The sequence below is a fragment of the Durio zibethinus genome, chromosome 8 (assembly GCF_047325235.1).
Source record: "Durio zibethinus cultivar Kanyao isolate XHJ-2024 chromosome 8, ASM4732523v1, whole genome shotgun sequence".
Lineage (NCBI taxonomy): Eukaryota > Viridiplantae > Streptophyta > Magnoliopsida > Malvales > Malvaceae > Durio > Durio zibethinus.
The window spans coordinates 25,963,714-25,986,323 of record NC_143169.1 but is presented as its reverse complement, the minus strand read 5'-3'; the positions used below and the strand labels follow the sequence as shown (position 1 = coordinate 25,986,323).

Genomic DNA, 22,610 nt, shown 5'->3' with positions numbered 1-22,610 from the left:
CAATAAAAAGAGTGGTCTAGCACAGAGAAGAACTTGAACATGCGCTTTAGCATATATAATGGCATTTCTGATAGGCAGAAATGAGGCTGTAATTTCAGTTTTGCTTTTTAACCAACATTGCTGTTGCAAAATTGTCAATGCCATAAACAAATTACACGAAGCATTAATTGCCATCCCCAGTACTTGCATTCTCGAAACGGTTGGTCATTATATATATTATCTTCCCCTAATTCGCTTCTCTCGGGGTCTAATTTATCTGATCAAGCTAGCCAATCTTATTTAGAACCTAACCTTGGAAAGATATATGGGTCTGAAAATCTTTATATTCTTTGAAAATCTTAACATGAGAAAACTCGAAGAATTTTTTATTAATATATATGTTTATCATCCTTGATTTACATTTTCATATTTAATCAGTTAAATTTGATTTGTAGAAGTTGTTCAGGCAGGCTTTACTTCTTAATATAATCATAAAATAATAGTAAAGAGTAACCTTAAGATTGGAATATGAAAATGGAAGTTATGTGTAAATGGAATATTAAACATAGAGAAGGAAACAGATAACTATCTCAAGCAAGCATAGCAAAGACGCCTAATGAAGGAAACATGACAAAGATTCCAATAGCATATATATTGTTCATACTTGTTTTCTAATCCAAAGATGCATTTCTTAATCCATTTCACACTCCGAATTTCACCGTTGGGTATCTCAAGTTTTCAGTTCCCAATTCGGTTTGACTTTGTTGCAGTTGCTGGGGTTTCTCCTAACTTTGCCTGTTATAAAGCTAGCCATCGCTTAAACCTTAAGCTCCCTAGCCCCCTTCTTGGCCCCATCCTCACCGCCCAGACTAGCTCGAAGCTGTCTCAGCTTGGCTGATGTGAATTGGGATCACCGTCTCATCTGGGTCCCCTCTTGTACAGCCTGTTTATTTTAATTTGGTCAACCAACCAAGCTATTAGGTTTCCACGTAAGACCAGAGCTCAAGATCCTGTCATTCCAGGAACCTTAGTCACCTCTCTTCTTTTCTCCATAAATATTGTGACCCCTTCCATGTTTAAAATCTCTTCGCCTGGAAAACTGTTACTATTATAGTAGATACAAATTAAGAAAGTACTGCAAAAAATCAGACATGGGGAATTGTATTAAACACGAAAATTCATCTTGGGCTGATGAGCACGACTGGGGGTCTTTGGTGTCAACTCACAGGCAAGGAGATGGTGGTGAGATTACCATCATGGACAAGGAGAAGATGCTTGGTGCAAAGCGAGATGCAAATACCAGAGAGGTGAAGATAACTTCAAGGAAGGAGTTAGAGCAATTGGTACAGAAGGTGGACATGCAAAGTATGTCTCTTGAACTCGTCCTGGCCAGGATGATCAAGGGTGGAGATGTTTATGAGGTGGACCAACATCGGTCATGGAAGCCGGTCTTACAAAGTATTCCGGAGTGAGCTAGATAAGGAGTCGTAGATGGTGTCAATTCCATGAATTTCTTCATCCTCAGTTCTCTGGGTTTGATCATCTTTTCATGTTTTGAAAGATGAGAACTAGGCTAGAAATAATTCATCATGATTTTTTAGCAAAAAAGTAAAAACAAAAAGGATCCTATCAAACCCAACTTTAATTTTTTTAGTTATACTCTTATTATAATCTAGACAGTTATTTATTTACTTATATATATTATATAGCTTCGTATTTGCCTATAGTGAAATACTTTAAGATCTACATTTACTTAAACTTGTACTATCTTTAATGATATAAAAATTATTTTTCTAATTATAAATAAATCTACTATATGTTTAAATAAAAATAAAAGAAATTACTAAAAACCTTGTGGTCATAGATCTCTCCAAAAAATAATAAGATTGAATTTTAGTTGGTATATTTTAAAATGACCCTTCTATTTCAATCCTTTCACAAAATTCAAATTAAAAATATTGGTATTTCAAATAAGTTATTTAAAAGAATAATCCATCCATCCCATTTAAATAATCACTAATATTTTCTCTAATTTAAGTAGGCGGACATATTTTATTAAATTTTTATGTATTTTATAATATAATATTACGTATGATTAAAATCAAAATTTTAAATTTTTTAAAAGTAAGTTAAAATGTCACAAGTTAATAGAGAAAGAAGTTGTATAATTTTTTTTAAAAAAAATTAATATTGGAAAATTATGGGATTAAAAATAATTTTTAAAGAATTACAAAAAAAAAAATTGAATGATAAAAAATATATTTTTACAATCAAATATTTTATTTAATGATTGATATGTAATTTTTTTATATATAAATAAAAAAATTCGAATCCCTTATTTTTTTACATAAAACAAGAATTTTTAAATAAATATATTCATATATTTACGTAATAAAATAATTTTAAAAAAATAAATGAAATAAAATCGATTAAGAAGGAATTCTGTATTTGATGGGAAGACACTTGCATTCGGTGGCAGGTTTTGAGTTTAGAAAGTGAGGTCACGTGGCTGCTTATGGCCTCAACTGTGAAGGGCGATGCTTAGCGCAACTGCCCCTAGAATAACGCTTATTAAAAATTCCCACGAACAGCACGTGACTGTTTCCATCTTACTCGCTCTAAATCCATCAAGGAAGTAGGGCGTGACTCTTCCTATTTCACTTTTGCTCTACAAGGAAAGTAGAAGGGACCATCACAGGGTATTTGGAGCTTTTGTACAATGCCTAAAATCAAAGGCAATGGTGGTGGCAGACAAAAGAGGAAAGTAAAGGCTCCATTGAATCCATATCCGACCAGAAAGAGACAAAAACAAGGAAATGAAATTCCTCAAGAGCAAGTAAATATTTCAGAGCAGCAGTCATCAACTCTCTCAGCACAGTCCTCGACTAACATAGAAAGTAGGTTGAGTGATAGACTAGAAGCCAGATTTCAGTCCTTGGAAAGTAGGTTTCAGGCCATGGAAGATTGCCAAGACCAAGTGCAAGCCTTATCTAAGTTGGAGGTTGGTTAGTTTTATTTCTTGCAAGTAGTAAAATCCATTTTGGCAAACTTTAGAAGGTTTCTTTTGCAGGAGACGCACTCTTTTCAGAAGGAGCAAATAAGAATATTGGAACATAAACTTATTGAAGAAAAGAATTTGAGGAAAAAGCTGCACAATACTTTTTTGGTAGTGCTTCTTGATCGCCTTTGTCTGTTGCTTGTAATTCTATAATCATACTAAGTTATCTTCAATTGTAGGAACTAAAAGGGAATATTCGATTATTTTGTCGGGTGCGTCCTCTACTAACAGATGATGGTGGAGCAGAAGGTGCAGTGGTCTCATATCCTACATCAATGGAATCTCTTGGCCTTGGCATGGACTTGATACAAAGTGGTATGAACATTTGTGATCTTTCTTTGTTATTCAATTTCTATTTAATATTAAATGCAACAATGTTAATAATTTTCATCTTACTGTCAACAGGGCAAAAGCATCCTTTCACAACAAGGTTTTCAATTATAAGGCTTCACAGCAAGATGTTTTTGTGGAGATATCCGAGTTGGTACAGGGTGCCCTTGATGGATATAAGGTGATTTAGCTATTTTATGCTCTTGTTTTTGCAAATCTAAGCAAATCTTTTTAAGTTTAAAGCTCGTTGATTTCTTTTGCACATGACTTTTCCTCCTTGAAGCTGAATTCTCTAATGTCAATGGTGATAGTTGAGTCATAAAGTTACTAGTAATTGCTACTGTTGCAAACTGATCTGCATCATTTGCCTTTTGATACAAAGGAAATATGCAGTCATAATTGTTGGTGGTTTGTTTTGTTTGGCAGGTTTGTATATTTGCTTATGGACAGACAGGTTCAGGTAAGACTTACACCATGATCCGAAGGCCATAAGCCCCGGAGCAAAAGGGGTTGATACCACGTTCATTGGAGCAGATATTCCAAAGCATTCAATCGCTGCAAGCACAGGGATGGAAATACAAAATGCAGGTAATTTAATTTGATCCTGATTTCAAATTGTTACATTGGCTAATCATGGTCTTAACCATCTCTTTCTAAAAGTTATTAGGCTTCAATGTTGGAAATATACAATGAGACCATTTGCGATTTGTTATCAACCAATCGATCAATCGGTTCAGATCCAACACGCCCACAAAATGCAATTTCTGGAAAGTACACTATTAAACATGACCCAAATGGTAATGCATATGTTAGTGTCCTGACCATTGTTGATGTTAGTGGCATAACAGAGATTTCCTCGCTTTTACTACAGGCTGGTCAAAGCAGGTAAAATTGCTTAGAGTCTCAGTGATTTTTGCCATAATATTGTGTGGATTATGTCTTGCATTATGCATCTATCATAGTTTGAATAGTTTCTATAATTTTATGTTGGAATTATAAGTGTGCCATAAATTATTTCCTAATTGAATGATTTTTTGTGGAAAGAATAGTTCCTTTTAAATTACTTAATGTTATAAAGTATGAAATGTTTATGAATGATGAAACAGTTAGACAAATGGTCATGAATGATGACACAGATAGTTGCCCAGTGTGGGTACCAATATAACGGCACTTAAAGCAAAAAAAAAAAAAAGAAACGTTTGTCTCTGATATATAATATATAATGCCTCAGATGAGTTTTGTTCTCAATGGGGTCACACTTTTCTGCTTTGCAGGTCTGTGGGCAGGTCTTAGATGAATAAGCAATCGTCAAGAAGTAACATGGTTTTCACATTAAGGATACCAGGCATAAACAAGGTAAATTCCCTTCCTTTGACTGCTTTTGGTTTATGTTGAATCTCTTGATAACCCTCTTTCCCCTGAATACTGACATTTCTTTTCTTTGTTCTGTTAGTTCACTGAGCAACAAGTGCATGATGTCTTGAACTTCATTGATCTTGCGGGAAGTCAGCGACTGTCAAGGACTAATGCGACTGGAGATAGATTGAAGGAGACTCAGGTGTCTACCGTACCACTGGATTTGTCTATTCCGTAAATCGTTCTTTAAAGTTATTATGCTGACCTCTTTCCATGCAACCAGGCCATTAACAAGAGCTTATCATGTTTGAGTGATGTCATATTTGCATTGGAAAAGAAGCAGGATCATGTGCCTTTTAGGAATTCCAAGCTGACATATCCTCTCCAGGTAAAGTGCTCTTGAAGAGCTTATCATCATTGATTGATGCCTTATTTGATGATAAATCTGTGTTTTTCTGATATCATATTTGAGTGGATATTACCATGACGGTGCCTTTTGAACGTGGCAACATTTTGAAATTGACATAATGGGGGCCAAAATGAATGATAGTATTAGTTTTGTTGTTCTATATTTTAGAACCATTTTGTTTTCAATGAATCTCTGGATTTCCTTTTAAAATTATTTTCATCGATAAAGAGCCTTGTATTAGTGGAGATTAGGAAACTCTTATGTTTGTCAATGTATCACCGGATCCTTCTTCAGTGGGTGAGTCACTCTGCTCTCTCCAATTTGCAACTAGAGTGAATGCATGTGAAATTGGAATTCCCCACCGTCAGATGATCTTGTAGCCAGCTGGTTGAGCTTTGACTGAAGTTCAATCTCAAGGTAAAACTATTATTATAATTAGTTCTTTTTTATTATTTATAAATATTAACTTTGTAATTTATATATTTTTCCCATTGTTGCTGTTGGTGATTATTTGCTGTAGGCAAAATATGAGCACGCAGCTGAACAAGGCTTAAGCTTTTTGAATGGTTTCTTTTTGTGAAATGGTTTGGACAATGCGATGAGAATCATGCACTTGATAAAGAGAAGCTTAAGAATTTACTGGAATCTGCTGAGAAAATGCATTGATACTGAATCAAGTTGTGCTTCTGCATTTGCACTCAAGACCTTCTTCAGGTTCCCACGTGATGCCCTCAACCTAATAGACGCCTTTATATTTGTACAAACATCGATGTTATACTGCTACTTAAATTGGGATGCAAAGTAATTGAACTAAACTTCATCAAAGTCTCTTCCTCCCAAGCTCCTATCAAAAGCATGAGAGATCATTTTCATTTGTCCTGTCCTGTCTGAAATGATACAACACAGACCTGTGTGCCACAATGACCAATATCCACAAACACAGTATAAATTGGACCCGAGTCAGGGTAATCAGCCTTGTAAATTCCATATCCAAGGGCAGTGGCGATACAATCATGCAACAATCTCAGAGGCTTTAGTCCAGCAGTCGCTCTTGCATCCAAGTAAGCATACCTCTGTAAATCAGTGAAGTAAGATGGAATTCCAATCACAAAATCTGAAACAGACACTTCCAAACTATTCTCAGCAGTATTTTATGCTTCAAATGTGAAAGCAACATCCCAAAATCCGAACAGGAGTAAATTCATGAGCTTCTCCATGAACTGTAGTTGGACTTGAAATCAAACCCCAATTAAAACCAAACACATACCAACAACGTTTAAAACCACTAGGCTCATGTCCGTTCTATTTTAGGCTGAATTAAGAAACCATCCGCCAATTCGGTTTAATATCAGCTTGTAAAAGTGTTGTCCTTCGGTGGCTGGCAAGTGAACTTGATCCTTATCACGCAAAGGAAGTTCTCAGAGGACTAACCAATTGCAATGTTAACAAAGGTGAGTTTGGACTAAAGCATAGATGTAAAATCCCCCTTTATTAAATGTGTTTTATTCATAGATTAGGATTCATCTCTCAACCTTCTCTTCTTAGGTATTACCATCTGATTGACACATATAAGAGCATCCCATGTATATATAAGAATTTGACTATACCATGTAAATTTTGATTGGAAATTTATAAGAAAAATACTCTGTTCCTTGGGAGCCTGTGGAATATATTGCGGCAAAGCAGTGCATTTCTTCATTAAACCATGGCTTAAGCCTTTTAGAAGTTTCTTTTCTGCCAGTTCCCTGCACAAAATTTCTAAAATAAACCTTCCTCAAATAGACAGCAGAATCCAATTACCAAGCTGGGAATGTACTTATACAGTTAAGAAAAGGGAACATATGACATATTCAACAATTTAGGGTAGCCTGCGGAACCATTCGAGCTTTGGGTTCTATCCTTGGAGTGCCCAGTTGAGGTTGTGGGTCTATATTTGTTACAGAGACTTATGAATACTGTTAGGCCTATTTCAATGTTTCTGTAAACAGTCTACAGTTGCGAAATTAACCCTTACAAACTAACATTTTTGTGTTCAATAATGACAACTTTTTCAAAGAAAGAAATGAATAAACTTTGATCTGAATGCGACAATAGAATTAGAGGGAGTTTATCCCAAATAGGGTTTAGGGTTTATGAATTTTGGGTCAATTAAAGCCCGAAATCCGAAACCTAAACTTAAAAAAAAAATCTCTCGCAAACCCTCATTTCCTCTTATGATTTCTTTTATGAGAACACATTATTGGGCTCAATGGAACAGCATTATCAACTTGGTTTAATTGTTGGCAGTAATTTTCTAACAATGATCATCATCACTAATAAACTATAAATTTAGACAGTTTAGCTACAAAATATTTAAACAATCCTTTTGGTTTCATAATGCATTACCTATTGTGAGAATTCTAAATGTGATTGTAATCAAAAGTACCAGCTAGAGAAATACTAACACTTGAAATTGTTTGCTTTTCTAGTATATTTTCTTCTTTAAAAGAGAAAAAAAAAAAAAAGAGTTTCTATTTTATAAAAAATTATATAATTGCATAAAAAGTAAAAATAAAAATCGACAGATTCAAATATAAATCAAAGGTTACTTAATTTGTAACAAAAATGTAGTAATAAAGTCTCCTTTTTCTTTTAATTTAGAAAGTTTCTATATAATCAGTACTGTATATAACAACGTGGCTGGTGGAAGAAATGATTCGATTTCGAAAGACCCTCTTACACATGGAAACGGGCATCAAGCATCACTTTAACGCAAACAAAACGCTTAATAAGAATATAAAGAAAAAGAAAACAAAATCCCATTTCCTACAATTTCTTTCCTTAAAGCTCAATTAATATCCTCCAAACCAAATATCAGCATAGCTAAAACTGCTAGAAAAAACCATGGATTCTCAACAAGAGCTGATTCAGCCATTAATCCTGAATTACTCCATGCATGATCAGCTGCCATCCTCACCCGAGTCATCAGAAGCCAGTCATGGCCACGTCCATGAGGTGGACTCTAGACTCGAGAAAGTTTTGGCAGGGAGCCAGCTGTCATTTTTCAAGCGTCTCCTACTGGCCTCATGGATTGAACTGAGGCTCCTCTACTGCCTGGCAGCACCGGCTGTTTTTATTTACCCGATCAACAATGTCATGTCCGTATCCACTCGCGCCTTCTGTGGCCACCTAGGCAATCTTGAGCTCGCCTCCGCTTCTCTTGCCTTCAGCGGCTTCCACGTCTTTTCTTTTGGCCTCATGGTACTATATATCTCTTCTTCTCTTACTTTATTTTACTAGGGTTTTGTTAGTTTCATTTTAATTTCATCTGTTAAACTAAGATTTTTGCAGCTAGGAATGGGAAGTGCTGTAGAAACTCTATGCGGACAAGCTTATGGGGCCCTTAGATATGATATGTTAGGCCTCTATCTTCAAAGATCAACCATTGTCCTTACTCTAACGGCGATCCCACTGACGGTGGCCTATGTCTTGTTCAAGCCAATCTTGATCTTACTAGGCGAACCGATGGAGGTTGCATCTGTGGCTGCTGTTTTTGTCTATGGTTTGATCCCACAAGTCTTTGCTTACGCTGTGAACTTCCCCATACAAAAATTCCTCCAATCTCAAAGCATTGTGACTCCGAGTGCGTTCATATCAGCGGCCACGCTTGGGGTGCACCTTCTGCTGAGTTGGCTGGCAGTGTACAAGCTGGGTTTGGGTTTGATAGGTGCATCTCTGGTGCTCAGCTTGTCATGGTGGATCATAGTGATGGCCCAAATCGTGTATATCTTGATGAGTGACAAGTGTAATCTTACATGGTCTGGGCTCAGTTTACAGGCCTTTTCCGGGCTATTGGATTTCTTTAAATTATCGGCTGCTTCGGCCGTGATGCTGTGCTTAGAGACGTGGTACTTCCAGTCACTGGTATTGGTTGCTGGTTTGCTGGAGAATCCTGAGCTTGCATTGGATTCTTTTTCTATCTGGTAAAGCATGCTTCTTGTTAATCTATATAACGTAGCAAATGAAGTCATGAATTTTAAAAACATATATCTGCTCAACGAAAAGGTGAAAGAGGGAATAAAACCTCCATTTCTTTTCTTGCAAAGTGCATATGAGCATTATTCCAATAATGTATAGAGATTGTGGATCATGAGTTTGGTATCTCTATTTTTATTGCCTAGGGTAAATGACAGGACTATATTCTCTGCCTACTAATTTCCATGAAATTGATCCTCATGAAACACACCCTAAAATTCTTTTGTTCCGTTAAAAGTTGCATTATTAGTACAGTGAGTCTTATCAGGTGCGTGCAGATAACGATCGATGCTTTCATGCCTAATGTTAATTTGATTAATATTCTTTTCTAGAAATTATATTTACTACCAAATTAACATACAGTTTTAACTATTAATTAACCATGTGAATGTTGGGATTTGCAAATGGTGCAGCATGGCTATATCTGGATTGTTTTTCAATGTTTCAGTTGGGTTCAATGCAGCTGCAAGGTTCGACACTTTCAGGACCACACTAGCTATTCTTCATCTGCTATCACTATTAGTATTCAACGAATCAATTTCACAAACAAAGAGACCAAAAAACAATGCTTCCAAAACGCCAAAACCTCATAAAAAAGACAAATAAAATTGCGCTGTCGAGTAAGAATATGATACATTTCTATTTCCATTAAAGCAGTGTTAGGGTCAGCAATGAGCTGGGAGCCGGGCATCCCAAGTCGGCGGCATTCGCAGTTGCCGTTGTGACTTTGGTTTCCTTCCTCGTTGCTGTACTGGAAGCTGTTGTTGTTTTAGCTCTACGGCATGTAATAAGCTATGCATTTACGGAAGGTGAGACCGTGGCAAATGAAGTGTCGGACCTATGCCCGTTCTTGGCTGTCACTCTTATTCTTAATGGGGTTCAACCTGTCTTGTCTGGTAAGAAAATTTTTGCCCACCTGCTTATGAACTCATTAATGATGTTACAGTCATACGGATACTGCCTGTGGTCGGAAATGAGTAATTTTGGTTTGAATTGACATGAACTTTGAACAATGAAAGTTTCTTATTGAGATTTGATTGATGAAGGGGTGGCTGTTGGATGTGGATGGCAAGCATTTGTAGCATATGTAAACGTAGGATGCTATTACGCGGTTGGGATCCCATTGGGCTGTGTTCTTGGCTTTAAGTATGACCTTGGTGCTAAGGTAAAGCCTCTCGTGAATTACGCATTCGTTTCCAGGTAAATATTTTGGTAATAAATCATTCATCTTTGAGCAGGGAATATGGTCCGGGATGATAGGAGGAACATTGATGCAAACCATTGTATTGTTGTGGGTGACATTTAGAACAGATTGGAACAAAGAGGCAAGTGCCTTTGAAACGATTGTTCATTTCTGTTTAATTTTCGCAATGCATTAAAAATGTACTCTGAATAGTCACTGATTCCAAGCTGAGATGAAGAAGCATCGATAACCCTACTGAAATTTCAGGTGGAGAAAGCAAGGAAGAGATTGGACAGATGGGACGTACCTGCAATGCATCAAAATTAAAGAAATGGATGGGAAATTGATCGACTCGCCTCAATAAGCCATCAACAAATTGCTGATGATAACCATCAAGCCCTGACAACCCAGACGACCATTATCAAATGGTAGCTGACAACTTGCAGTTCTGAAAATTTTTCATGGGCCATATAAGTCTTGAAATAAGGTTGCTTACTGATTCCAATCATATAAATATGGTTGAAATAATACAAGGAGTAATGTCATGCCCAGTTGTCTTTCATACAAAAAGAAGCATGTACAACAGTTTAAGTGTGTGCTTCTGCTTTTGCACTCAAGACTATCTTCAGCTTGCCCTCAACCTAATAGACGCCTTTATATTTGTACAAACATCGGTACCTTCAAAAGTTTGGAAAGGGAACAACTTGAGATATTCCTCCAAATCAGGTTCATTAAACTTCCTATCAATCAATTTCTTAACCCGCAAAATAGTGGATTTAGGATGCATGGTTGCAGAAGCGGCTCTAGCTGATCCCATGGACCTTTGTTTCACCGAATGAAACAACCGCAGGTGCCTCGCGCTTCGATTCATCATTCAACAACACATCAATATCACGTTGCTTCTACTACACTCATTTCTCTACCAAACACTAACACATAAATTTCCAACAATTACACCAGCATTTATCAAAATTTCCAAAATATTTTGTACCTAAACTACTTCTTCAACTTCTGTTTTGTCAAGCTCAAAAGTAACCAAAAGCTTCGAGTTGCACTAACGTTTCATGTTTTTCTCTTGTTTTACCATTTTGGAGTTCCAGTTTGGCCCTTGGAAAATCCATGTCATCAATCAGAGAGTGGACCCTACAAATAAAGCCCAGGCAAAACACTCCGGACCTGCTTTTATTGGTCCACCTTTTTCTCTTTGCTAACTTATAGTCTTCAGTCCAATCTTTTCTTTTTAGTTTTTACTAGCCTACAAACGATATCCTTCGGTACGAATTTTTGGCTCTGGAAAACATTTGAGATCGAAAATTTTAGAAAATTTTTGGTATATTTTTATCTGAAAATATGTTGTATTTTAAAAATATAAAAAATTATATACATTGAAATTTGAATTTTAGATTTATAAAATATATATTTCATCAGTAATACTTTAGACTTCATCAAACTGCTAACATGTAGACATTAAACGACCTAAAAAGAGGGACAGATAATATTTGATGAAAAAAATATATATGAAGAAAAAGAGTGTCACATGATCAAATAATCTCAGTGAATAACATGTGAAGCCCGAAGCCGAAATGAAATGTGAAGCGTAACTTTAAGCTTGTAAATGACATACGAAAGTTGAGGCCTAAAGTGGTCCCAAGCTTTTGATCGGTGTGCGGGAGAATGTCACGGACCTAAGGGGAGTCATGAATTTCACATCGAACATAATAGGAGGGTCACTAGAGTATAAAAGGGTTCACACCATCTCCGCCTTGTGAGTCGCCTTTTGTAAGATAAAACCGTGAGGCCAAAGAGATCAGAGCGGACAATACCTCACAAGGATATGAACCGTGGCGGTCAGACTGATCCGAGACACCGAAAAAGTGAATACCCGAATCTCAAAATCGTACGAATTCGAAGCTTAAGTCTCGACCCATGACACGGTGCATGAATACGACGAGAGACAAAAGATTTAAGTAATCACATAATTGGAATATATATATCCAATGATCTATTCCGGAGCCCAAATAGGCAAAAAAATAATTATAGGAGTACTTAACTTGTAGAGAGCATTTGTTAGGCCGAGTTGTTCTTGCTGGGTTGACCAGAGGCCACTTGGCCACTGGCATCGAGCCAATCAATAATTAAGTATTTGATTCTATCTACACTATTTAAGGGGGAAGAGTACAGGCAGGACAATCCGGCATGATGGGATAGAAGGGAAAGTGTCTGGCTTGTAGATCTTTGAATTACTCTTCCCAATGGCTTTCAAACTTTGGATGTGCTTGCTTTGTCGCCGACATTTATGAGAAAAATGCTGGTGCAGTTGAACCCCATGGCCATGTGAGCTGCCTCAAACAAATCTCAGTTGGATCAATCATAAATTGAACTTGATCATACCATATCTGAGCACCTAGCCAGAATCAGGACCCCAATCTGACAAGGCTATATATTCTTTTGGTTTGATCTAAAAATCAATGGAACAGGCTCTTCTCTTCTCCTATTCACCAGCAAATGACCTCAAGCTCCTACTCTTGTTTAGTAACTTCTCAGCCTTAAGTTCCATTGTTTCAAGCTAAAGATTGGTAGACTAGTAAAAGCCAAAATTTACTTATGCACAGCTGATGACCCATCGAAAATACTTTGGTGCGAGTTTCAATCCGTTGATAAAGAGAATACTCTGTGGACATCCCATTAATCCAGGCTTGAATCAATCAAACCTGTTATTCTTTTGTTTCATTCATGTCGTCCTTGATTCCAGGTCCTCTTTGCTTATCCAAATTTGAGTCTATTTCAATTAAAAATGGAAATTAAGTAGTTTTGCGAATTATCTATTTCAACCAAACAAATTAACCTGCAAGTTATAGCTGCTGGAAAGCTCTGATTTTGGACGATGCCAAGAAATGGTAGAAAAAAGCAAGAAAAACTTATTATTGCAAACAGATGAAACACAATCACTTTTGTATTTTAACGAACAAAAAAAAAAGGGAAAACATATATGTATATAGCATATCTTTTAAGTGAACAAAGGATGAGAAAGGGTGGCAATGGTTCCACCATCACGGTTAAACAAGCGTCTCCAAGTTTTCAACTGATGAATAAGCTGCTTGTAAACACCAATTCTCTCAGCAGAAATACTAACCAACGCACTCTTCCTTAACTTCTTCAATCTTCTGCCAATCTTCACCTTTAGCCTACACAATCTGATTCGTAGAAACGATGGTTTTCTTCTAGTATCTGCTTGATACAGCGCTTTGTAGATCAAGAACTGAGCTCGTCGATGAATAATCTCTTCTGGGTCTTCCTTATCCACCTTTGAATAACCATATGATCTCCTCAGGATAGCCATATCTTTTACTAGGAAAACCAATAAAAGTTAAGATCAGAAAGAGCGGAACAAAACACAAATGTGACCTATGATTCAAGCAATATTTATAGGGTGGAACTAATCTCTTGAGGATGACATATCGTGATGAAGCTGTACATGTGCACTAATATTAAATTTGGTGGAAAAAAACAACAATAATGGAGGAGGCATCATGGTTTTTAATTAGCTGGCCAACCATCACCCGAAAACTCACCTGCTTTGCTCAGGAAACACCATGCCACTGGATAATTACTAAGTTTTTTTTTTTTTTTTCTCTTCTATAATGTATTAATAAATTAAATTTAGTTTTTTTAATACAATAAATAAAAGAATGCGGGCTAGCATGAAGTATGTCGAAGGTACCAACGTAAGTTAGGTACATCTCTATATTTAATCAGATTGAAAAAAGAATCCAAAGAAGTAATTATCAATGAATCAATGCATTTTAGCTTATGCATTCATTGAACTTACATGTAGTCATTTCGTTAATGTAATTATTATAATTGCATAAAATGTTAAGAATTACTATATCAATTACGATCAGATCATATTATAGAGAAGAATTATGATATATTTAGTTTGATTTACTCCTAAATTATACAAATAATTTATAATTTAAAATACAAAACGTAATTTTTTATAAGATAGAGAGAATTAAACAATCATAATCTTTTTAATTTGATTGTAATAATGTGTTAATCCTTATAATTTATACTATTATAATAGTTTGTCTTAATAATTACTATCACCGTAAATACGTTTATATTATTGGAATTTGAGATTTGTTTATACCATTTTTTTTCTTTATTGTTCTTGTTATATATTTTTAAAAAAATCATTATCCATCAATATAGCATATCTCACTACTTATGATCCAGCTGTTTGAGAGCAAACCTTCGAATTAAAATTCAGGAGTGTGACAAGACAGCATTTGGTTTATTGGCTGGGCCAGAGGACAAAGTGGTAAGAGTAAAGTTATAATCGATTGAATGCAAACAAATGAATGTACATTGTTCATTTGTTTTTACTGTTGTTCGTGTTTAGATTGCGTTTGATAAGAAAACTATTATATTTGTTTAAGTTTGATTATTTAAATAATAAAATATTTACATTTAATTTATGTTTAATTTAATTAAATTAAATGAATTCGATTGTAAATATTAAATTAATATGTTCATAAATAATATAAATGAATATAATTTAAATAATAAATAAATTATAATAAAATTAAATTAAATAAATAAATTGTAAATGAATATAAATAAATTTTAAAATAAAATTAAATAAAAGATAAAAATATAATTTGATAATATTATTATTAAACAATGAACAAACAAAAAAAATTTTAAATGTGTTTTAAACAAATTTATTTATGAATCAAACAAATTTTTATTTATATTTTATTTATTTAATAAATAAATATAAAATTATTATTTAAATTCATTTATTAAATTTAATAAATCAACAAAAAACTAACTACTCACTATGAATCGATTTGTTACACCTCTAGACGATAGCAACAGAAGTCAAAGGGGACATATATATATATAGAAAGGACCGAATTTCCACGGGCATGAAGCATCTTTGAAAAGGAAAAATTAGAAATTAAAACAAAACAACAAGGAGAAGGGACAAACTGCACAGGCAAATACCAAACGGCCATACCGTCATACGTTAGCCCCTTTTTTTTTTTTTTTTTTTGACATTTGAGAATCATACGTTTTCTTTCCAAGCTGGTAGCCAATTCCTTTCTGCAAGAGTCAGCCTATCCATGATGGAGGATATTTTGCTGATAAATCATTGACTCTTTGTATATTATTGAGAAAAAAAAAACACAAAATTTTTCTAAACTTCTTGATAAACTGACAAAGTGACAAGCATGGGAAAGAAAAAGAAGCTTGCCGCTCTCTTTTGTCCATACTAGTAAGAGAGGCAGCTCCTTTTCCTGTGTTTGTCAAGAGTTTGTCCAGAATATTACCAGGGATAACCTTCATCAGCACACAGCACGCTTTATTAATTTTAATGTCATGGGAAATGTGATGAGATTTTAATATTGTGAAGTTTAAAAACTTATCCTGAGATACATAGAATACGAACTCTAAAGAAATATGGCTGTAATGGCAAGAGAAACTTTTGTCTCATTCCTCTTCACAGCAATACATAAGACTTCACGGCAAGCAAAATTTTGCTTGAAATGAACTCGTAAGATTTATATTACACGGTTGTTCTAGGTCTAAGAGAAAAGTACATACAGAGGTTAGGTTATTCATTTCCAGGAAATATGTAAATTTTACTGTTCCAAACAACATTCTAGGAACATCAGAGTACATTAAAGTTAACTAGTTATTTAGAAAAAGATCCGCAAGAACTTAAATACTATTGAACTCATTGACAAAATTATTTCATTATCCAACATGACCTCAATTGAGCTGACCTCCAACATGCTTAACCCACGGATCCCTCAAGCTTCAAACTCATGAGTTGGTTCACCTCAGCACCAAACTCATCAGGAAGCTCATTGAAAACATCTCGGCAAAACCCAGAAATCATGGCAGCCATGGCCTTCTCATAGTCAACTCCCCTCTGCTGAAAGTAAAATAACTGATCTTCACCGATTTTGGAGGTGCTAGCTTCATGTTCAACTCGAGCTGAGGAATTCTTAACCTGTTACATAACAGCAATCCAATCATAAACAACAAAATGGAGCTCCACGTTTCTTGATGCAACAAATAATCCACTGTAAATCAGACGTACTAATGTAATGGCACCGTAAAGCAATAATTATGACAGTACAAATATCAAGCAGATTTGTGTCAAAACAGGAATAAGAGTCAAATTCTAACCCAACCAGCATTCCAGTAGTATTTTCTTCATAGAAGGTTGAATAACGGAGCTCTTGCTAGTTATGGGAGTAAACACGGTCAGCATAGAGTAATATACACATATGAGGAGTCAGGATAGACAGGAAATGCACACACATGCATGTACCAAAATGTCAATCCCCCAAAGCTTGAGTTTTTCAGCAGTATATTACACGGGTAAACAAGACAACTAATTGGAAAGAAAGCGGAGGACCTACTTACCCAAATGATATAATCACAAAGACAAAGGTAATAACAACTAGTACAGGCATAGTATTTAACGCATTATAGGGAAAAAATGCCAAAAAAATCAAACATACCCACCTGGATGTAAGGATAGGTGTTTGAAGTAGCATTATCACCAATTAGCATTGAATCACATTGTGAGGAATTTCTAGCATTCTCGGCCTTTGATTGAACCTGAACAAGCCCCCTGTAACAGTTTCTTGAATTTCCAGCTGAAATACCCTTAGAGATAATCCTACTTCTTGTATTCTTCCCCTTGTGTATCATTTTTGTTCCCGTGTCTGCCTGCTGATAGTTATTTGTCAGTGCTACAGAGTAAAACTAACCCACAGTATCATCACCCTCCAAAACAACACTTGGGTACTTCCAAGTAATCCCAGACCCTGTCTCCCCTTGGGTCCAAGATATCTTCGAGCGATCTCCAGCACCAAGTCCACGCTTAGAAACAAAATTATAAATCCCACCTTTTCCTTCCTCATCACCAGCATACCAATTCTGCACAGTGGAGTATTTAATCTCTGCACCTTCAGCACAATACAACTCAACAACAGCAGCATGAAGCTGATTCCTATCATAAGAAGGTGCCGTACATCCTTCTAAATACTCAACTAAACTTCCCTCAGCAGCAACAATCAAAGTCCTCTCAAACTGCCCAGTTTCCAATGCATTGATCCGGAAATAAGTTGAGATCGGCATTGGGCATTTTGTATCCATAGGTATAAAACAAAACGACCCGTCACTAAAAACAGCCGAATTCAAAGCTGCATAATAGTTATCCTCACTAGGGACAACTCTGCCCAAATATTTCCTAACTAGATCAGGGTACTCCCTGATTGACTCGGATATGGAACAAAAAATCATCCCAGCCTTCTCTAAAGTCTTCCTGTGAGTAGTAGCAATTGAAACACTATCAAGAACCGCATCAACCGCCACATTAACCAATCGATACGCTCATTCAAAGGGACACCCAATCTGTCAAAGTACTTAAGAAGTTCAGGGTCAGCCTCATCTAAGCTGTTCAAAGTTGGCTTCTTTTTGGGCGCAGAGTAATAACAAATATCTTGGTAATTAATTGGCGAGTATCGATTATCAGACCATTTGGGTTCTTTTATTTTCAGAAATTTCTCATAAGCGTTTAATCTAAACTCCAACATCCAATCAGGTTCTTCCTTCAAAGAAGAAATTAAACGAATTGTTTCTTTGGAAAGCCCTTTGGGTATCGAAAACGAATCAATATCCATGGTAAAGCCAACTTTTTTATTGTAATCACGGTTTCGAAGAATTTCCTGGATCTTCTCATCGTAGGATATACCTGACGAAGAGCTGGGATCTGACGTTAGGGTCTGATAATCGCAACCCACATCTGCTCTGACCTTGAAAGCCTTGAATTTTGGGGTTTTTGGGTTATGGGTTTGACAGAATCTATCTTTGGATAAAACCCTTTCAGGAACTTGGTTGAATCTGAGGTGAGGCTGTGGTGAGAAGCTAGAGATACCGTTGGCTAGCAACGAAACCATGGTTATATGGCTGTAGTTACTAGAAAGAAAGCACCAGAACACAAACAATATAAAAGGAAATCGAAATTAAAAGGAGTGAAAGGAATTTTTTTTTATTTCTATTGAGCCTATTGCTAAATTTTCGATTTTCATTTTTCTTGGCTATGAGATTGTTAGGAGTGTCTCGGTGATATTAGGTACTGCTTTGAGATTGCCATCTTCATAAATTTCTCCAATTTTCCTTTCGAAGTGGCGCTTGTGGCCTAATGGATAAGGCGTCTGACTTCTAAGCAGACGATTGTGGGTTCGAGTCTCACCAGGCGTGAAATTATAGTCTTGTTGGGATTCATTATTGTTTTTTATCCATTTCTGTTACTTCATTAATTTTTTATGATCTCTTGAAAAGCTGAGGCAGGCGAAGTCCAGGGCGATACTAGTTGGGATCCATTATTGTTCTTTCAGTAATTTTTGACGATCTCTTGAAAAGCTTATAAGATTGTGGGTTCAGGCGTGAAATTAAGACCCAGTTGAGGTCCATTTCTGATCCTTCATTAATTTTTGATGATCTCTTGAAAAGCTGAGGCAGGCGAAGTCCAGCGAGATACGCCCCATTAACGTCATGGTTTCTGTTTCCACAGGCCCAACAACAAGACAGATCCTGGTTCCCTCGCGTTTCCGTTATTACACTATCCCGCGAACCAAACAGCAGCTCCAAAGAAATCAAGAAAATAAAAAAAAAAAAAGAACTGAAAAAGAAAAAATTTATTATTACAACCAATAAATCAGCAAATCTTGGATTTTTTTAATGATTATCTCGCCACTCATTTTTCACTCGGATGATATGCAATCTCTCTAACACAGGTGCGTTTCTTTTCTTTTCCTGAATATAAAAAATGTAGTTTTTTATGCTGTCATTGCGTAACAGTTTTGCTTTAATAGTAAAAATTTTACTGGAAAAACGTGAAACAAACCACAACAACTGATTGGAGACTTGTTTTTCTATTCTTTTATTCTTGAAGATGGAATGAATAAGAGATTTTATTTGGGATAGTTCATAACCTAGTTGAGATTCATTTGCCTTTATAGATTGTGAAAAGATGGTATCCTTTTATTTGTACCCATTGTAACTTTTTCACTTTTAAAATCTATGAGATATTTGAAATGTGTGAAAAGGATGTTAGTATTTTCAATCTTTCCTGATTTGGGTTATGATTAAAGGCTCAAATTTTCTTTATATTTGGGGTATATTTTGATCCAAAATATATGTAGTTCTCTTGGAATGGATGGCTTGGTCCGCATTGTTTTGTAGAATGGTTTTGGGTTTTATGTTTGTTATGCAAAGATGTTAGGACTGTCTCTTTCATTCTGGGTTAGTGTTTGTGATCTTTCCCATATTCTTTTTCTCATAAATGTTTTAGCTCTGTTGAGTACCATTTCATGTTGGAACTATTTATATCAGAAAATGTTGTTCTCTCAAGTCTCAATGTTGAAATCATGCTTCACAATGGAGATTTGCTTAGCATTTCTGTGGCAGATAAGGCCAGCCAGTATATTGCTGTAGGCAAAATGCAAAAAATAGACAATCAAGCAAAACCTATGGACTGAACTTTGGCCCTTCATCGTGATATCAAATCTGTGTGAGAATTTGTTGATGCTGCTTACACATCCACCATCCTTAGCAGATCATATCTATATTTTGATTTTTTTTACCCCAAAAAGAAAAATAATCAGTTATTCTCATAGAGGTGGCAAGAAGGTCTTATAAGATCCTGATATCCATAGTTCTTATTTTGTGAACTTTTGTTCCAAAATGAATTATAGGTGAGAAACTGGCAAGCATTAAGGTTTGTCATTGCATTGATTAAAACCCAGCAACATCTATCATGAATGTATATTGTCTGCTTAGGTACCCAAATTTTGGGAAGCATCAATGTAAGATATCACAATGACAGATTTGTTGTAATTGAATGTATATCCATCTTGCTTGTTTTGAATCTACCTATTACATGGACGACCTTCTGAATATGCATATCTTAGTTCATCACCAATAGCTCTTTCATTGAGTAGTTGTTCAAATCTAACACATTAATAGCATCCATCACATAGAAAATTAAAACATTAATTTCTTTGTGGCATTGAGCACTTATCAATATCAAAATTTTAGATGAAAACCTAAGCCTACTCCACGAAGAACACTTGGCTATTGCACCAAGTCAAAATTTTACTCCAAAACTAGAACCTACTCCAAGAAAAACACTTAGTTGTCACACCCATAGGCAATCTTACGCTAATAATAACCAGAGGATTCCTGATATTATATAGTTTGGTATACTTTGATTCTTTTGAATTATGGTTTACTGGCATGGCAAAAGTAGTATTAGTGTATTGTTGATCAACTACAGCTTTGTACTATTTTCTTAATGGTCAGTGCTTGTGTGATCATATTGATGACAAAAGTTTTAAATTGTTTTTATGATTTGCAGGGAAACTCGGGAAGATTATCACAAAAGGAATTATAATAAGATAGTATAAAGGAGGTTTTGCTTCGATTTGTGCAGGATGAGCGGCCAGAATCAAGGGGCTAGCTTATCTTCTTCAGCAGACCCACCTATGAAGCGGAAACGTGGGCGTCCACGCAAGGATGAGAGTGTTCAAGGGGACAACACAACTGTTACACCTGCATCTGACAATCTGAGGAAAAACAAGCAGACTGTGGGAACAAGTGACCCTGCCGCTGATGACATGGTAGGTCAGATGGTCTCTGGTGTCATTGATGGTTCATTTGATGCTGGATATCTTCTTAATGTTAAGGTAGGTGATACAGACACGCATCTTAGAGGTGTTGTATTTCTACCAGGGCGATTCACTCCAATTACTGCTGCAAATGATGTGGCTCCACATGCTAAGATGTACGAAAGCAAAGAGATTCCTATCCCATTTGTAAACCCTCAAGGTCATCTCCATGCCGGGAGTCCTTCATCAGGGAAAAGTGAGAAGCCCGTTGAGCATAAAAATGATGCACCTAACCTTGTAGGCCAAGGCCTACATATTGGGCATCAATCTGGTGCCACGGCTGCTAGTGAGAGCCAATCTGCATCTACTCTAATTCCTCCAGCTAGTAACTTGCCAGTAAATGACACTGGTCTTCCCTTGGGACAAAAGGTCCTGCTAAAACAAATCTTGGATTCTGGATTGCAGAGTGATAAAGCTGTTGGACAGAATCAATCACTGCTAGGATTTGAAGCCTTCAAGCTGATGAAAGGACCAACTATTAACGTAGAGACATCTAAAGCATCTGATCAAGTGTCTGCAACATTTACTGCTACTTTGCCGGCTACTGAGATTGTAAATCTGATGCCTCAAGTTGAACACCAGGCTATGAGTTCCGAGGTTCATGATGATGTGAAAAGCCTCGACCTTGGTAACAACCAAACTCCCAAATTTTCTGAAACTGAACCTCAAGCCATTGCTTGTGAACCAACTGGAATCAACATGTTCGGAAAACAGGTTTCGTCAAGGCAAGATATTTCACAAGAAACGCACTTGGTGCTTGCTAAGAAGATTATGAGTGGAGCTGACAAGTCTCACATGGATGGATTGTCTGCAAGTGATGCTGCCACAACTACTTCGACAGTTCCATGCTCTGCATCAATGACCAACCTACCGATAATGATATTTGGGGCAGAAACTATTCCATCTGAACCCAAGCCTGCTGCTGAAGAATCTGTTCTTTCAAGAATGGTTGAACCCGAAGTTAGTAGTTCCTTAATGACTGCCAACACCAACAGTGTGGAATCTAATGCCAAAGATGCTTTTCCACCTGCACAGTCTTAGTTTTCGAGTTGTGAAACTAAAAGCAGGAATAGAACGAGCCTTACAAGTCGAGGGCTTGAAGGAGGACTAGCTTAGGTCATGACCGTGAATGGTTGAGACTTTGTCTCTGATTCGGATCATTTGTAATGGTAACTCTTTGCAATCAACCTTTACCTTCTAACTTCGTTTCTAGTGCATTATCATGCTTGTTAATTGTGCTGAATATCACTTGCAGCCTCTGACAGCATTGCCTGTGTTTTCAAGATTTACTACTTTTTACTTTTTCATTTTTATTGAAAGTTGTAAGTATGTTATCAGGCCAAAACAATTAAATAATTTAGCAATCAAGTAGAAGGAAAATCTCCCAAGGCATGTAATTTCATCTGTACTAACTATAGTACACCAAATGCTCCTATGTTTCCACCATTGCACTGATTTACTCATCAATAATGCAACCATGACCCGAATATAATTCCCAGATCCCAAAGGAACATAATCACCCCCTTC

General features: G+C 36.1%; 3 protein-coding genes and 2 pseudogenes across 8 annotated transcripts; 3 read left to right on the top strand and 2 right to left on the bottom strand.

Annotated features, from left to right (window-relative positions):
• Window positions 1-908: 908 nt before the first annotated feature.
• On the top strand, window positions 909-5,957 carry LOC111278270 (kinesin-like protein KIN-14C; annotated as a pseudogene). The gene is made up of 14 exons (XR_016344215.1): window positions 909-1,447; window positions 1,689-1,692; window positions 2,459-2,506; window positions 2,663-2,980; window positions 3,050-3,145; window positions 3,217-3,352; window positions 3,443-3,548; window positions 3,794-3,955; window positions 4,035-4,252; window positions 4,642-4,723; window positions 4,821-4,925; window positions 5,007-5,116; window positions 5,374-5,549; window positions 5,653-5,957. The product of XR_016344215.1 is annotated as a kinesin-like protein KIN-14C (transcript).
• A 1,675-nt stretch (window positions 5,958-7,632) lies between these two features.
• LOC111278674 (protein DETOXIFICATION 40-like) lies at window positions 7,633-10,874 on the top strand. 4 transcript variants are annotated; one of them, XR_016344178.1, is made up of 7 exons: window positions 7,633-8,372; window positions 8,463-9,094; window positions 9,560-9,616; window positions 9,804-10,042; window positions 10,193-10,311; window positions 10,407-10,471; window positions 10,597-10,874. XR_016344178.1 is itself a non-coding variant. In XM_022865301.2 (7 exons), the coding sequence occupies exons 1-7, from the start codon at window positions 8,016-8,018 to the stop codon at window positions 10,654-10,656; spliced, it is 1,551 nt and encodes a 516-aa protein (XP_022721036.2). In that variant the 5' UTR covers window positions 7,905-8,015; the 3' UTR covers window positions 10,657-10,874. The 4 variants fall into 4 exon arrangements, 3 of the variants coding, with proteins under 3 accessions (XP_022721036.2, XP_089621151.1, XP_089621152.1); XM_022865301.2 differs by having other exon boundaries at window positions 7,905-8,372; window positions 10,385-10,471; XM_089765026.1 differs by having other exon boundaries at window positions 8,258-8,372; window positions 8,467-9,094; window positions 10,385-10,471.
• Window positions 10,875-12,532: 1,658 nt separating this feature from the next.
• On the bottom strand, window positions 12,533-13,765 carry LOC111279020 (uncharacterized). Its single transcript, XM_022865876.2, has one exon. It carries the CDS (start codon window positions 13,667-13,669, stop codon window positions 13,337-13,339), a length of 333 nt encoding a protein of 110 aa, XP_022721611.1. The 5' UTR covers window positions 13,670-13,765; the 3' UTR covers window positions 12,533-13,336.
• Window positions 13,766-15,994: 2,229 nt separating this feature from the next.
• Window positions 15,995-18,453, bottom strand: LOC111278266 (iron-sulfur cluster assembly SufBD family protein ABCI8, chloroplastic-like; annotated as a pseudogene). The gene is made up of 2 exons (XR_016344176.1): window positions 16,873-18,453; window positions 15,995-16,351 (listed from the first exon to the last, which is right to left on the bottom strand). The product of XR_016344176.1 is annotated as an iron-sulfur cluster assembly SufBD family protein ABCI8, chloroplastic-like (transcript).
• Window positions 18,454-18,997: 544 nt separating this feature from the next.
• On the top strand, window positions 18,998-22,287 carry LOC111278267 (uncharacterized). Its single transcript, XM_022864877.2, has 2 exons — window positions 18,998-19,151; window positions 20,774-22,287. The coding sequence occupies exon 2, from the start codon at window positions 20,850-20,852 to the stop codon at window positions 22,122-22,124; it is 1,275 nt and encodes a 424-aa protein (XP_022720612.1). The 5' UTR covers window positions 18,998-19,151; window positions 20,774-20,849; the 3' UTR covers window positions 22,125-22,287.
• The last annotated feature ends 323 nt before the right edge of the window (window positions 22,288-22,610 follow it).

Bases quoted from the DNA above. Each gene is read 5' to 3' on its own strand.
- LOC111278267 (XM_022864877.2), top strand. From the start codon at position 20,850: ATGAGCGGCCAGAATCAAGGGGCTAGCTTATCTTCTTCAGCAGACCCA.
- LOC111278674 (XM_022865301.2), top strand. From the start codon at position 8,016: ATGGATTCTCAACAAGAGCTGATTCAGCCATTAATCCTGAATTACTCC. The intron at 8,373-8,462 runs GTACTATATATC...AGATTTTTGCAG, and splicing joins TCTTTTCTTTTGGCCTCATG to CTAGGAATGGGAAGTGCTGT. The intron at 9,095-9,559 runs GTAAAGCATGCT...CAAATGGTGCAG, and splicing joins TTGGATTCTTTTTCTATCTG to CATGGCTATATCTGGATTGT.
- LOC111279020 (XM_022865876.2), bottom strand. From the start codon at position 13,669: ATGGCTATCCTGAGGAGATCATATGGTTATTCAAAGGTGGATAAGGAA.